The sequence below is a fragment of the Bufo bufo genome, chromosome 7 (genome assembly GCF_905171765.1).
Source record: "Bufo bufo chromosome 7, aBufBuf1.1, whole genome shotgun sequence".
NCBI classification, from domain to species: domain Eukaryota; kingdom Metazoa; phylum Chordata; class Amphibia; order Anura; family Bufonidae; genus Bufo; species Bufo bufo.
The window spans coordinates 214,639,733-214,653,479 of NC_053395.1; the positions used below are offsets into that span (position 1 = coordinate 214,639,733).

General features: G+C 45.0%; 2 protein-coding genes across 3 annotated transcripts in view; both read right to left on the reverse strand.

Moving 5' to 3' along the window:
• The window catches only part of LOC121008099 (histamine N-methyltransferase A-like), a 27,569-nt gene extending 16,361 nt beyond the window's left edge, over nucleotides 1–11,208 (reverse strand). The window contains exons 1-6 of one of the 2 annotated variants that reach the window (XM_040440445.1): nucleotides 10,923–11,208; nucleotides 7,249–7,393; nucleotides 4,218–4,270; nucleotides 2,415–2,522; nucleotides 2,141–2,271; nucleotides 196–289 (exon numbers count right to left, since the gene is read on the reverse strand). In XM_040440445.1, coding sequence (XP_040296379.1) covers nucleotides 196–289; nucleotides 2,141–2,271; nucleotides 2,415–2,522; nucleotides 4,218–4,270; nucleotides 7,249–7,385 — 523 coding nt within the window. In that variant the 5' untranslated portion in view covers nucleotides 7,386–7,393; nucleotides 10,923–11,208. Of the gene's footprint in view, nucleotides 1–195; nucleotides 290–2,140; nucleotides 2,272–2,414; nucleotides 2,523–4,217; nucleotides 4,271–7,248; nucleotides 7,394–9,805; nucleotides 9,895–10,922 lie in introns of those variants that run through there. The other variant, XM_040440446.1, reaches the window with a different exon arrangement.
• The window catches only part of LOC121008826 (histamine N-methyltransferase-like), a 23,279-nt gene continuing 17,059 nt past the window's right edge, over nucleotides 7,528–13,747 (reverse strand). Inside the window, exon 7 of the mRNA XM_040441524.1 lies at nucleotides 7,528–7,723. Coding sequence (XP_040297458.1) covers nucleotides 7,528–7,723 — 196 coding nt within the window. The remainder of the gene's footprint in view (nucleotides 7,724–13,747) is intronic.

The window sequence follows — 13,747 nt, forward strand, 5'->3', positions numbered from 1 at the left end:
GATTTCCTCCTTCCATAGACATAGCATGCTGCATTGCCCGTATAATCCTGGCCAGATTATAGGGGATTTTATGCTCAGGCAAGACATGGATAATCTGCCTATAGGCTCTTTACGTTACATTTTGCTCTTTCGGATGTTCCAATTGGAAGTGCCTCTCGATGGTGCGGAGTAAAACAATACTTTTCAATCTCTTACCGGATACAAGTATTATAAGGAGTTTTCCATTTGGTGCCAATAGGCTCCTGAAGAAGGTCAGTGTTGCTGGCACATCTTTTACATAGTACAACATCTGGAAGCATAAAGAAGAATAGACGTCTATGTTGAGGACCTTACTGACATAATACTGCTGTACAGTTCTATATTGGGTGCCATATAGTATATTAAATTGTATTTTCACCTAGAAACACTGGCAGTACTTCTTGGGTAGTATATGGTCTGACAGGGAATATTTTAAATGAATTCTGCATAAAAAATGGTGCCATATACTGTATACCGCCATATAAAGAAACAGTGGTATGCATGGATCCTACATGCCTGAGGTTTTAATGAGGAACTGTCCCATCTCCTGACATGTATGTTGTAGTAACTCCTTGCATTCCCCATGTGATAATAATTCTGGAAAATCTATTCTTATGACTGTGTGTTGTGCCATTCCTTTATTATTACTGCTGGAAGTTATCAATAAATTGCCAGGAGTCTGCAATGAAGGTCCAGTTAAGTATTACCAGTTGGGTGGGGGGTGTCCCTACACAGTCTGACACCAGCAGCACTGATTGGATAGTGTCAGGCTGTGCAGGGATCCCCCCCCCCTCCCCAAAAAAAAATATGGAAACTGGACCTTCATGAATAATAAGTGGAATAGCACAACATGGAGTCATAAGAATACAGAGGTAGTAGAGTTAACACACATGCTTTATGAGACGTATCTAAACTAATTGTCTTAAGCAAACACCTTCAATTGCTTTTCAATGGCTTTTGTTTCAAGATAACACAATGAGTTAAGAAATTTGAGTTAAGAGTTTGAGTGTTAACTCTGCTACATCTGTACATTCTCCATAATTATAATTACATGAGGAATGCAAGTAGTTACTAAAGCAGACAAACAATAGTGTTCATTGATGTAAGGAGGTTTTGCCTCCGAACTGATGATGGATGATAGTTCACAGGAGGGCTGGAGAGCGCCTACTGCCATCATGCATGGTGTGGAGACACACAGTACCCCCACCAGGTGCCATGATGTGGGGCGCCATTAGCTACAATGGCTGTTCCAGTATTTTCCTTCAAAGGGAACATTGGCCACTCTTCGGTATGTCCAGGATATTGTAGAACCAGTCCTACTGCCTTTTTTAACTATAATGTCCACCACACACTGTCCACTCTACACTACGTGCTCTTCAGGGTGTCCAGCAGCCCCCCCTGGCCAGCTCGATCACCAGATCTCTTCCTTATCGAGAATGTTCGGGACTGAATGGGGCATCAGATCTCCCATGCACAGCAGCTGACAACCATCTTGGCTGAACTACGGGTCCAAGTAGAAAAAGCTTGGAATGACAAACCACAGGAGGATATCCAGAATCTGTATGACTGTTACCATGCCAGAGCAAGGAGATATATATATATATATATATACCCTGCTGCAGAACCCAAAATAACAGGGGCACCACCTTGTGTGTGTGATTACTGATCAAACACCACTAGTAGTTGGTTCTTGAGAAAGGGGTAGACCGCCTTCGAGACACTGTGTACTTTATTATACCCTCTTGCACGTACTGTGTTTTTTAACTATTTTTTTTAGTTTTGAATAAATTTGGCCACCTTAGAGCAGCGGTCTTGGAATCTCTTTCATTTCTTGTGAGTCAGGGGAGATGCCACCCAGTATTAATGAGAGTTCAACATATACCCTGCTGCAGAATCCAATATAAAGGGGGCACCACCTCGGTTGTGTAACCATTGACCCGGCACCACTAGCAGTTTATACTTTGTTAATCTCAGTTCCATTGCATTACACCCCCCCTCCCCCCTGATTATCCACTAGTTGTAAAAACCACCATGGTACACCAGTGAGTGCAGTCCTCCAAACCATCCCGGCATCCGTCTCATTGGCGCTCATCAGCACACACACACACTACAGAACAATTACCTGGATCATATGGATGAAATCATACTTTCTTTCTGACTTTTCCTCCTTTACTTGAAGCTCAAACTCAGAAGATGTTTTCTTGATCCAGTTAAAATTTATGTTTTGAAGTCCCGGGGTCTTGGCCACGCGCTCTGAAACACATTGAATCAGATTACTGCCATAAAGCAGCCTGGAAGGGTTTCCTTCTGCCCAAAGTACACAGGAAAGTGGCACCTTGACAAGCACTAAATTAGGGCAAAGTACAGAGAATAAGGAGCAGGGAGGACACACTTACCCTTGTAGCTGAGGATCTGCTCTGGGCTTGGCTCAACAATGTCAGTATGGATGGGGACTCCAGGATATCGAGCTTGTATTTTGGAGAAGATTTTTAGGTCTATTTCACCTAAATATGGAATTTACGAGAAAGTGTTTTTAAGAAACCAGTAAAGTCTATCATGTAATATCTTCTTATCCAAGAAAAAACGAGCACCTCCGCAGGTAAACCAAAGTATGGCACGGTACTTATTCCAATTACTATATGTCTACTCATCATTTACAATGCTCGTCTTCCTTTAGCTAACATAGGGGGCGCTAGAAAATGATACTGCAGTCTATGCAATCCACACAAAGACTGCCTTAAAGGGGTTGTCCAGCCTTTAGGGACTTTTCAAGCTGCTCATACTCTTCTGCTCCCGACCATTCTAGCTTCCTGCATCCTTTAAGCAATATTCTGGTCCCCAACGGACAGGGTCATATGCACCACTGAAGCCAATCACTGGTCGTGGCGGTGATGTGTCCCCATGTGGCACTTAGGCACACGTCACTGCTAAGGCCAGTCATTGGCTGCAGTGTCACATATGACCCCATCTGTGCAGAGGTTGACAGACGGGAACCGGATGTCCAGTGAATGCTGCGAGGGGAGCAGGACAGGTGACTATGGATTTCTCCACAGGTACCACTGGCTGGGGGAAGATTTAGGAAAAAAAACAAGACAACCCCTTTAATGTTGACTGAACCCAACGATCTTGGGCCAAACATCTAATATGTATGCAGGCATCTCAAAGTTTCCTGAGAGAGAAGTACTGGGCAGCTGTTTTTCAACATGCCCGATCCTATAAGCTGCTGCCAGAGGGGTCTGACAGTGGCTTATCTGCCTCTCCCCAGTCAGAACATATGCATGCTCAGACAAGCCCAGGATGCATGTGAAGGGAGGGCTCCCTAGGACTTCTTATAGAAGTCCTGCACAATCCCCAATGATTTCCAAAAGGAAAAAATGCTGACGGTCCTCTCTATGGGTAGATCTCGCTGACTGATGAATATATATAGCTCAAGTGGAGCTGTATGATTGAGGGTATCACTTGGGGTCCAGGGCTTAGACTTCCACCATTTGGTAGGAGTGGCTGTGGTGCCCTTCGTGAGTAAAGCTAAGAGAAGCTGATGAGTAGCCGATGGGCCATGGGGTTCTCACAACCACTGTGGTCCCTTTTGGTCTCCAGAGATCTGTCAAGGAATTACACTTTTTTTAAACCACTGCCCCCATTAAGACCCCCAACTTAAAGTGGTTGTCTGGGTTCAGAGCTGAACCCGGACATACCCTTATTTTCACCCAGGCAGCCCCTCTGAGGCTAGCATCGGAGCATCTCATGCTCCAATGCGCTCCCTTGCCCTGCGCTAGATCGCACAGGGCACAGTCTCTTTTGTTTATCACAACACATTGCCGGGCGGATGCTTCCGCCCAGCAGTGTGTTCAGTGACATCACCGGCTCTGATGGGCGGGCTTTAGCGCTGCCCTAGCTGTTTTACTGGCTAGGGCAGCGCTAAAGCCCACCAATCAGTGCCGGTGACATCACCGGGCTTCCTGGCAGCCCCATGAAGAGCCCTGGTACGTCACCGGAACGCGATTTAGCGCAGGGCAAAGGAGAGCATCGGAGCATGAACTGCTCCGATGCTCAAGTCAGGGGGGCTGCCGGGGTGAAAATGGGGATATGTTCTGAACCTGGAAAACCCCTTTGAGACTTTTGCATAAAGTATAATGATATCTACCCCATACACAAGACTTTACAATGACTTTGTGGCTCTAACATTGGTTGACTCTTACCTGATCCACTTCCTACTCCGAGGACATTGATGGTCGTCTTTCCATCTCCTAAGCTGAGAAACAGACAGATACTGCTTGATACACACAATCTAGAAATATCCAGAGGCGTAAATAGTTTTTTCAGGACTATTCTTAGGATAAAACTCTCAGCACCACCAGCGATCAGATGATTGAAGGGGTCACGGTGCTCCAGCAATACACGGGCACCGTTCCTTGTGTATTTCGCATTATGGATGTGAACAATTCATTTCAAAATCCGGAGATGCGGAATGGTGCGGAACGGAAGCACGGAGCGGAACCCTAAGGAAGCACTACGGAGTGCTTCCGTGGGGTTTTGTCCCGTACTTCCGTTCCGCAAAAAGATAGAACATGCCCTATCTTTTTGCGGAACGGCCGGATCTCGGACCCATTAAAGTAAATGGGTCCGCGATCCGCTGCGGCTGCCCCGCGGTCGGTGTTCATGCATTGCGGCCCGCACGGCCACGGGGGGCGCACACGTTCGTGTGCAGGAGGCCTTATTGTTTTTTTAGTCACAGCTTCATACACTGGTACTGCAGCTCAATCCCATTCTCTCGAAGGGCACTAAGCAGTCCTTAAGTGTAAGGACCGCACCCATCTTAAAGCGATTCATCAATTTTGAACTCCTGGAAAACCTCTTTAACTCTATCTTCTTTGAGTCTTACAGTAATTTCGGAAGCAGAGATATTGGGTGCTGTTTGCATCCAATCACATCTGATAATCCTTACTTTTACTGTTGCTTTGCTTTACTTTCTTACCATTCTATCATCTTATACAGAACAGACAATCTGACTGCAGTGTAAAGTATTGGGGAGGGGGAGCCAGATCCAGTGACAAGTGAGTGTGTTTCAGACTACCTTAGGCATCACTTGCAGTTACAGTCATGTGAAAAAATTAGGACACCCTTTGAAAGCATGTGGTTTTTTGTAACATTTTTAATAAATGGTTATTTCATCTCCGTTTCAACAATACAGAGAGATTAAAGTAATCCAACTAAACAAAGAAAACTGAAGAAAAGTCTTTTCAAGATCTTCTGTAAATGTCATTCTACAAAAATGCCTATTCTAACTGAGGAAAAAGATAGGACAACCCTCACATGTATTCCCTCTTAAATTGGCTCAGATCTCACACAGGTATATCACACCAGGTGCACATAATTAGTAGATCGTTACTCTGCATGTTGAATGAGGCTTGCCCTATTTAAACCTCAGACATTTAGTTTGGTGTGCTCCTGACTGTTGAAGTGAGAGTGAGCACCATGGTGAGAGCAAAAGAGCTGTCAGAGGACTTCAGAAAAAAGATTGTAGCAGCCTATGAGTCTGGGAAGGGATTTAAAAAGATCTCAAAAGATTTTGAAATCAGCCATTCCACTGTCCGGAAGATAGTCTACAAGTGGAGGGCTTTCAAAACAACTGCCAACATGCCCAGGACTGGTCGCCCCAGCAAGTTCACCCCAAGAGCAGACCGCAAGATGCTAAAAGAGGTATCCAAAAACCCTAAAGTGTCATCTCGAGAACTACAGCAGGCTCTGGCTACTGTTGATGTAGAAGTACATGCCTCTACAATCAGAAAGAGACTGTACAAGTTTAACTTGCATGGGAGGTGTGCAAGGAGGAAACCTTTGCTTTCCAAGAGAAACATCGAGGCCAGACTGACATTTGCCAGCGATAAAGTTGACAAAGACCAGGACTTCTGGAATAATGTTCTTTGGACAGATGAGTCCAAAATTTAATTATTTGGACACAACAGCAGAGGACATGTTTGGCGTAAACCAAACACAGCATTCCAAGAAAAGAACCTCATACCAACTGTGAAGCATGGAGGTGGAAGTGTCATGGTTTGGGGCTGCTTTGCTGCAGCAGGACCTGGTCAGCTCACCATCATAGAATCCACGATGAATTCTACTGTGTATGAGAAGGTGCTTGAAGAACATGTGAGACCATCAGTTAGAAAATTAAAGCTGAAGCGGAACTGGACCATGCAACATGACAATGACCCAAAACATACTAGTAAATCAACCAAAGATTGGCTGAAAAAGAAGAAATGGAGAGTCCTGGAATGGCCAAGTCAAAGTCCAGATTTGAATCCCATTGAGATGCTGTGGGGTGACTTGAAAAGGGCTGTACGTGCAAGAAGCCCCTCAAACATCTCACAGCTGAAAAAGTTCTGCATTGAGGAGTGGGGTAAAATTTCCTCAGACCGATGTCGAAGACTGGTAGATGGCTACAAGAACCGTCTCACTGCAGTTATTTCAGCCAAAGGAGGTAACACTCGCTATTAGGGGCAAGGGTGTCCTATCTTTTTCCTCAGTTAGAATAGGCATTTTTGTAGAATGACATTTACAGAAGATCTTGAAAAGACTTTTCTTCAGTTTTCTTTGTTTAGTCGGATTACTTTAATCTCTCTGTATTGTTGAAACGGAGATGAAATAACCATTTATTAAAAATGTTACAAAAAACCACATGCTTTCAAAGGGTGTCCTAATTTTTTCACATGACTGTAGGCTTTGTGAGCATCACCTCTGTTGACTTCTGTTGTTCAGAAATGAAAATGAAGGAATGGTCTGAGTTGGCGCACAACTGAAACTGACAGCGTCTGACTAACCCCATTGACTACAATGCAGTCCATCAGGGAGCCTGGCATCTTACCGCTGGCTCCCCAGCCTGCCCCGATCAAATATATGGTAGGATCAAATCAAACGGCTCTTTGTTTACATGGGAACAGCGCCATACCTAAGGTGGTGGCTGTGCATGGTATTGCAGCTGACTGGCAGGCGTCTCAGAGAATAGGCCATCAATATTAAAGACCTGGGAGAATCCTTCAAACTGTTACATTATATATTACAGCAAAGGAGCTTATTTGGGAGGGGGTCTCTGATGTGGAATGTGTCCACAGAGATCTTTGAAAGGTATGAATCCCACCATAGACACGCTGTACGAGACAGTATTAGGACGACACCTCTAGTATTAGGTATATATCACCGTACATATAATATAACACGAGGGTGACTTACCTGGAGACGACACCCGGCAGCCTGGTCTCTATAAACTCCTGCATGCACTGGTGCTCAGTGGAATTCTTGAGGAAGAGGCGGAAGGACTCGACGTATCTGCTGTTATCTGACAGAAGGCTCCTCATTGCAGTCTCCATCTTTCTTCCTGAGCAGCGAGGAGGAGAGCAGTGAACGAGGCGTTCTTGTGTATTTCTTGGCCTCAGCACAAGTTCCTGTCTGATCTCTCCTCAGGGGGATTGCTGCAGCGAGGAGATGTCACCTGCTACTACGACTGAGCTCCTATGTCTGTGCATCCATCGCCCTGTGTAACCGTCCTCCGTACGACGCCTTCCCTGTGTAACCGTCCTCCGTACGACGCCTTCCCTGTGTAACCGTCCTCCGTACGACGCCTTCCCTGTGTAACCGTCCTCCGTACGACGCCTTCCCTGTGTAACCGTCCTCCGTACGACGCCTTCCCTCGATTCCTTCTATTGGACTGGCAATAACATATAGTGTAATACAGTAAGACACAGTAGACAACTCTGGTCCAGCATACAAAAAGAATTCGTCCGCCCGGGGTAACCGGACGTTCCTGGGCCCTAATGTAAAAATCTGTAACTGGGGCCCCACTGATCATTAGTGGTGAGCGTCATAGGCAATATTCGAATTGGCGAATATTCGCCATAAATTCGCAAATTCGAGAATTCGTGATCCCCAGTCATTGTTTACTTGATTGCGAAAATCGTCAATGTAATATATTCGCGATTAGAATATTCAACACTATTCGCGAATACGAATATATAGCACTATATTCAAAATATTCGCAAATTCTCGAAGTGGCGATAGTCGCAATTAAAATTCGTGATTCGAATATTCGCGCTCAACACTACTGATCATGTGCCATTTATAATACCACAGTCTTTTTTGCGGATGACGGGGCCTCAGGATAGACCATGATCATCTGACCGGCAGTGGTCTGACACCCTGCACCCCCACCAATCCATCCATCATGTGGTGGACACGGCTGCTCCTACAGTAACCATCCGCTGTACAACGAACTGACTTCCAGCACCGGAGCTCCCCCAAAAGAGCTGATCGGCAGGGGTGTGAGGTGTCAGACCCCCAGCAGTCAGATAGTGATGGCCTATCATGAGGATAGCGCAGATCCATTCACTTGTGCTGCCCGGACACAGAATTGCGGATCCGCACTTCCGTTCCGCAAAAAAAAATAGAACATGTCCTATTCTTTTCCGCAATTGCGGACAAGAACAGGCATATTCTATTTGTGCCGGCAATGTGCGGTCCGCAAAATGTGGAACGCATATTGCCCTCCGTGTTTTGCAGATCCGCAAAACACGTTGCGGACGTGTGAATTAAGCCTAAGGCTACATGCACACGAACATTGTTTGTTTCCGTTCCGTTTTTTTTTGCGGATAGGATGCGGACACATTCATTTCAATGGGTCCGCAAAAAATGTCCGCATCAGTGTGTCCGTTCCACAGCCCCGCAAAAAAAAAAAATAGAACATGTCCTATTCTTGTCCGTTTTAGGCATTGTTACAATGGATCTGCAAAAAAAATGGATGGCATACACTTCCGCCCGGCAGTGTGTTCGGTGACGTCACCGGCTCTGATGGGCGGGCTTTAGCGCTGCCCTAGCCGTTTTACTGGTTAGGGCAGTGCTAAATCCCGCCCATCAGTGCCGGTGACGCCACAGGGCTTCCTGGCAGCCCCATGGAGAAACCCGGTACGTCACCGGAACTCCAAGAAATGCCTTTGCCCTGGGCAAAGGAAAGCATCGGAGCATGAACTGCTCCGATGCTCAAGTCAGGGGAGCTGCCTGGGGTGAAAATATGGTTATGTCCGGGTTCAGCTCTGAACCCGGACAACCCCTTTAAGATGAGAAAGTTTACATTGTAGCTACTTTAAGCTGATGTATCGCCAACAATAGGACTTTCAGTTCTCAGAACACCCCAAACAGTCCCTCAAAGAACAGCATTGAAATAATACCCCAAATACTTTACCAGAAAACTGTACATCTGAAAACCGCTATAGATATGATACTACAAATAATACACCACAGAAGTGTACTTCTGGAAGCCACCATTGATATAACAATCTAGGTTCTCCACCAAAGAACTGTACTTCTGGAAGACGCCATAGACAACCCAAACAGTTCCTCAAAGAAAAGCATAACTAGAAGCAACCATAGATGCGACACCCTAAATACTGCACCACAAAACTATCTGGAGGCCACTATAGATCTAATACTCCACATACTCCACCACAGAACTGTACTTCTGGAAGCCACCATAGATATTAAATTGCCAATCAATGTAATGTCTGTGCCCAGGGCTGCATTTTCTGTCCGTGCTCCACATTTGTATTCAATTTCCCTGAAGGCAGGAGGAGGGTTGCAGTCAAAAACAAGAAGGACGAAGGGGGGGGGGGGAGCTGGGCCTGAGGGTGGAAGTAGAGGATGTATACTATGATCACTCCTGGGGACACTCTCTTGTGCACATTGTGTTGGTTCTTTAGCAGAAGACTTGTTTGCAGCTCTCCTTATGTCATGTACTCACCACCAGCAGCTGGAACAGGAAAGTGAACTTTCTGTAGACTCAGCCTTGAATTTCCCCTCCCACAGATTCTTCTACAGCCCAGTGCCCAGGAAGTGATTCCAGCGGGCGAGACACCAGAACAATGTCACAGTGTGGATCTGTGTGTACAGAGACATAGCCGTTACATGCAGTTCCTTCCCAGTGTCACTCTTTTGGGGGACAGTTCCTACTAATGACCCCAATCCCTTAGTCCCTCTGTAGGATCTGATTAATGGACCTGCATTCATTGATTAAACATTAGAGGGGTATACTCCGGTCATGGGATCAATCGATACTTGCAGCAGCGACTTTTCACCCAAAATGCTGATGTCACATTGCCACTATGGTCACGTGATGTCATTACATAGAAGGGATCATTTATCATTTCCTTTATGCCAAAAAATAGCATCAAGAAGCCACAAATTTTGGGGTGTGTTATCAGATAATTACAATATTCATTTTATTTTGACATTTTAACTACAATATTCATTTTATTTTGACATTTTAACACAGTATACGGAACTTTTTTCCTTGAGGAGCTACAAGAGTGTAATGCTTCATTTCTCCAGTGGTGGCGCTGCAGGGAAACTGAACACTTCCTGTGAGGTTCTCCCTTACATCACATTTGATCGCTGGGGTCTTAGTACCACGACACCCTGACATGACAGTCAGCGGACTCCTTTTCCCAAAAGGAATTGCCCAAGGATTAAACTTTGGTTCCTATACTTCTATATGGTAACTAAACATATAGGTCAGATGTGAGCAGAGCCTTAGCCCTCTTTCACATGAACGTGTGCGCCCTGTGGCCGTGCTGCTGTCCGAAAATTGCGGGCCGCAATGCATGAACACCGACCATGGGGCAGCGATCCGCCCGTTCCGCAAAAAGATAGAGCATGTTCTATTTTTTTGCGGAACGGAAGTACAGGACGAAACCCCAGGGAAGCACTCCGTACTGCTTCCGCAGGGTTCTGTTCCGTGCTTCCGTTCCGCATCTCCGGATTTGCGGACCCACTGAAGTGAATGGGTCCGCATCCGTGATGTGGAATGCCCACAGAACGGCGCCCGTGTATTGCGGATCCGCAAATGCAGGAGGGCTTACATTGATCCACTGCACGTAACCTAATCCTCTTCTCCCAGCCTGCAGATGAGATCCCAGCCCCCACTACACAAACACTTCTGCTATGAGGGGGGAATTTGCTCTTTTGATTGACATGGGGTGGGGCTTCTAATCATGTGTGAGGCTTTCCAAAAGCAAGAGTCATCTTGGTGGAAGGTTAGAGAACTTTGAATCTTTCAACTGGGCCACTTTCCAGAATGTAAATGATTAAAGTAAGCTCTGTACAGACACACAGCCTGCAGGCGAAGTCAGCAGAATAGTGAGAGCAGCTCTGAAGTATAATACAAGATGTAACTCAGGATCAGTACAGGATAAGTAATGTAATGTACAGGGAGTGCAGAATTATTAGGCAAGTTGTATTTTTGAGGATTAATTTTATTATTGAACAACAACCATGTTCTCAATGAACCCAAAAAACTCATTAATATCAAAGCTGAATATTTTTGGAAGTAGTTTTTAGTTTGTTTTTAGTTTTAGCTATTTTAGGGGGATATCTGTGTGTGCAGGTGACTATTACTGTGCATAATTATTAGGCAACTTAACAAAAAACAAATATATACCCATTTCAATAATTTATTTTTACCAGTGAAACCAATATAACATCTCAACATTCACAAATATACATTTCTGACATTCAAAAACAAAACAAAAACAAATCAGTGACCAATATAGCCACCTTTATTTGCAAGGACACTCAAAAGCCTGCCATCCATGGATTCTGTCAGTGTTTTGATCTGTTCACCATCAACATTGCGTGCAGCAGCAACCACAGCCTCCCAGACACTGTTCAGAGAGGTGTACTGTTTTCCCTCCTTGTAAATCTCACATTTGATGATGGACCACAGGTTCTCAATGGGGTTCAGATCAGGTGAACAAGGAGGCCATGTCATTAGATTTTCTTCTTTTATACCCTTTCTTGCCAGCCATGCTGTGGAGTACTTGGACGTGTGTGATGGAGCATTGTCCTGCATGAAAATCATGTTTTTCTTGAAGGATGCAGACTTCTTCCTGTACCACTGCTTGAAGAAGGTGTCTTCCAGAAACTGGCAGTAGGACTGGGAGTTGAGCTTGACTCCATCCTCAACCCGAAAAGGCCCCACAAGCTCATCTTTGATGATACCAGCCCAAACCAGTACTCCACCTCCACCTTGCTGGCGTCTGAGTCGGACTGGAGCTCTCTGCCCTTTACCAATCCAGCCACGGGCCCATCCATCTGGCCCATCAAGACTCACTCTCATTTCATCAGTCCATAAAACCTTAGAAAAATCAGTCTTGAGATATTTCTTGGCCCAGTCTTGACGTTTCAGCTTGTGTGTCTTGTTCAGTGGTGGTCGTCTTTCAGCCTTTCTTACCTTGGCCATGTCTCTGAGTATTGCACACCTTGTGCTTTTGGGCACTCCAGTGATGTTGCAGCTCTGAAATATGGCCAAACTGGTGGCAAGTGGCATCTTGGCAGCTGCACGCTTGACTTTTCTCAGTTCATGGGCAGTTATTTTGCGCCTTGGTTTTTCCACACGCTTCTTGCGACCCTGTTGACTATTTTGAATGAAACGCTTGATTGTTCGATGATCACGCTTCAGAAGCTTTGCAATTTTAAGAGTGCTGCATCCCTCTGCAAGATATCTCACTATTTTTGACTTTTCTGAGCCTGTCAAGTCCTTCTTTTGACCCATTTTGCCAAAGGAAAGGAAGTTGCCTAATAATTATGCACACCTGATAAAGGGTGTTGATGTCATTAGACCACACCACTTCTCATTACAGAGATGCACATCACCTAATATGCTTAATTGGTAGTAGGCTTTCGAGCCTATACAGCTTGGAGTAAGACAACATGCATAAAGAGGATGATGTGGTCAAAATACTCATTTGCCTAATAATTCTGCACTCCCTGTATATACACAGTGACTCCACCAGCAGAATAGTGAGTGCAGCTCTGGAGTATAATACAGGATGTAACTCAGGATCAGTACAGGATAAATAAAGTAATGCATGTACATAGTGACTGCACCAGCAGAATAGTGAGTGCAGCTCTGGAGTATTATACAGGATGTAACTCAGGATCAGTACAGGATAAGTAATGTAATGTATGTAAATAGTGACTGCACCAGCAGAATAGTGAGTGCAGCTCTGGAGTATTATACAGGATGTAACTCAGGATCAGTACAGGATAAGTAATGTATGTACACAGTGACTCCACCAGCAGAATAGTGAGTGCAGCTCTGGAGTATAATACAGGATGTAACTCAGGATCAGTAATGTATGTACACAGTGACTCCACCAGCAGAATAGTGAGTACAGCTCTGGAGTATTATACAGGATGTAACTCAGGATCAGTACAGGATAAGTAATGTATGTACACAGTGACTCCACCAGCAGAATAGTGAGTGCAGCTCTGGAGTATTATACAGGATGTAACTCAGGATCAGTACAGTATAAGTAATGTATGTACACAGTGACTCCACCAGCAGAATAGTGAGTACAGCTCTGGAGTATAATAAAGGATGTAACTCAGGATCAGTACAGGATAAGTAATGTAATGTATGTACACAGTGACTCCACCAGCAGAATAGTGAGTACAGATCTGGAGTATAATAAAGGATGTAACTCAGGATCAGTACAGGATAAGTAATGTAATGTATGTACACAATGACTGCACCAGCAGAATAGTGAGTGCAGCTCAGGAGTATAATACAGGATGTAACTCAGGATCAATACAGGATAAGTAATGTAATGTATGTACACAGTGACTCCACCAGCAGAATAGTGAGTGCAGCTCTGGAGTATTATACAGGATGTAACTTGGGATC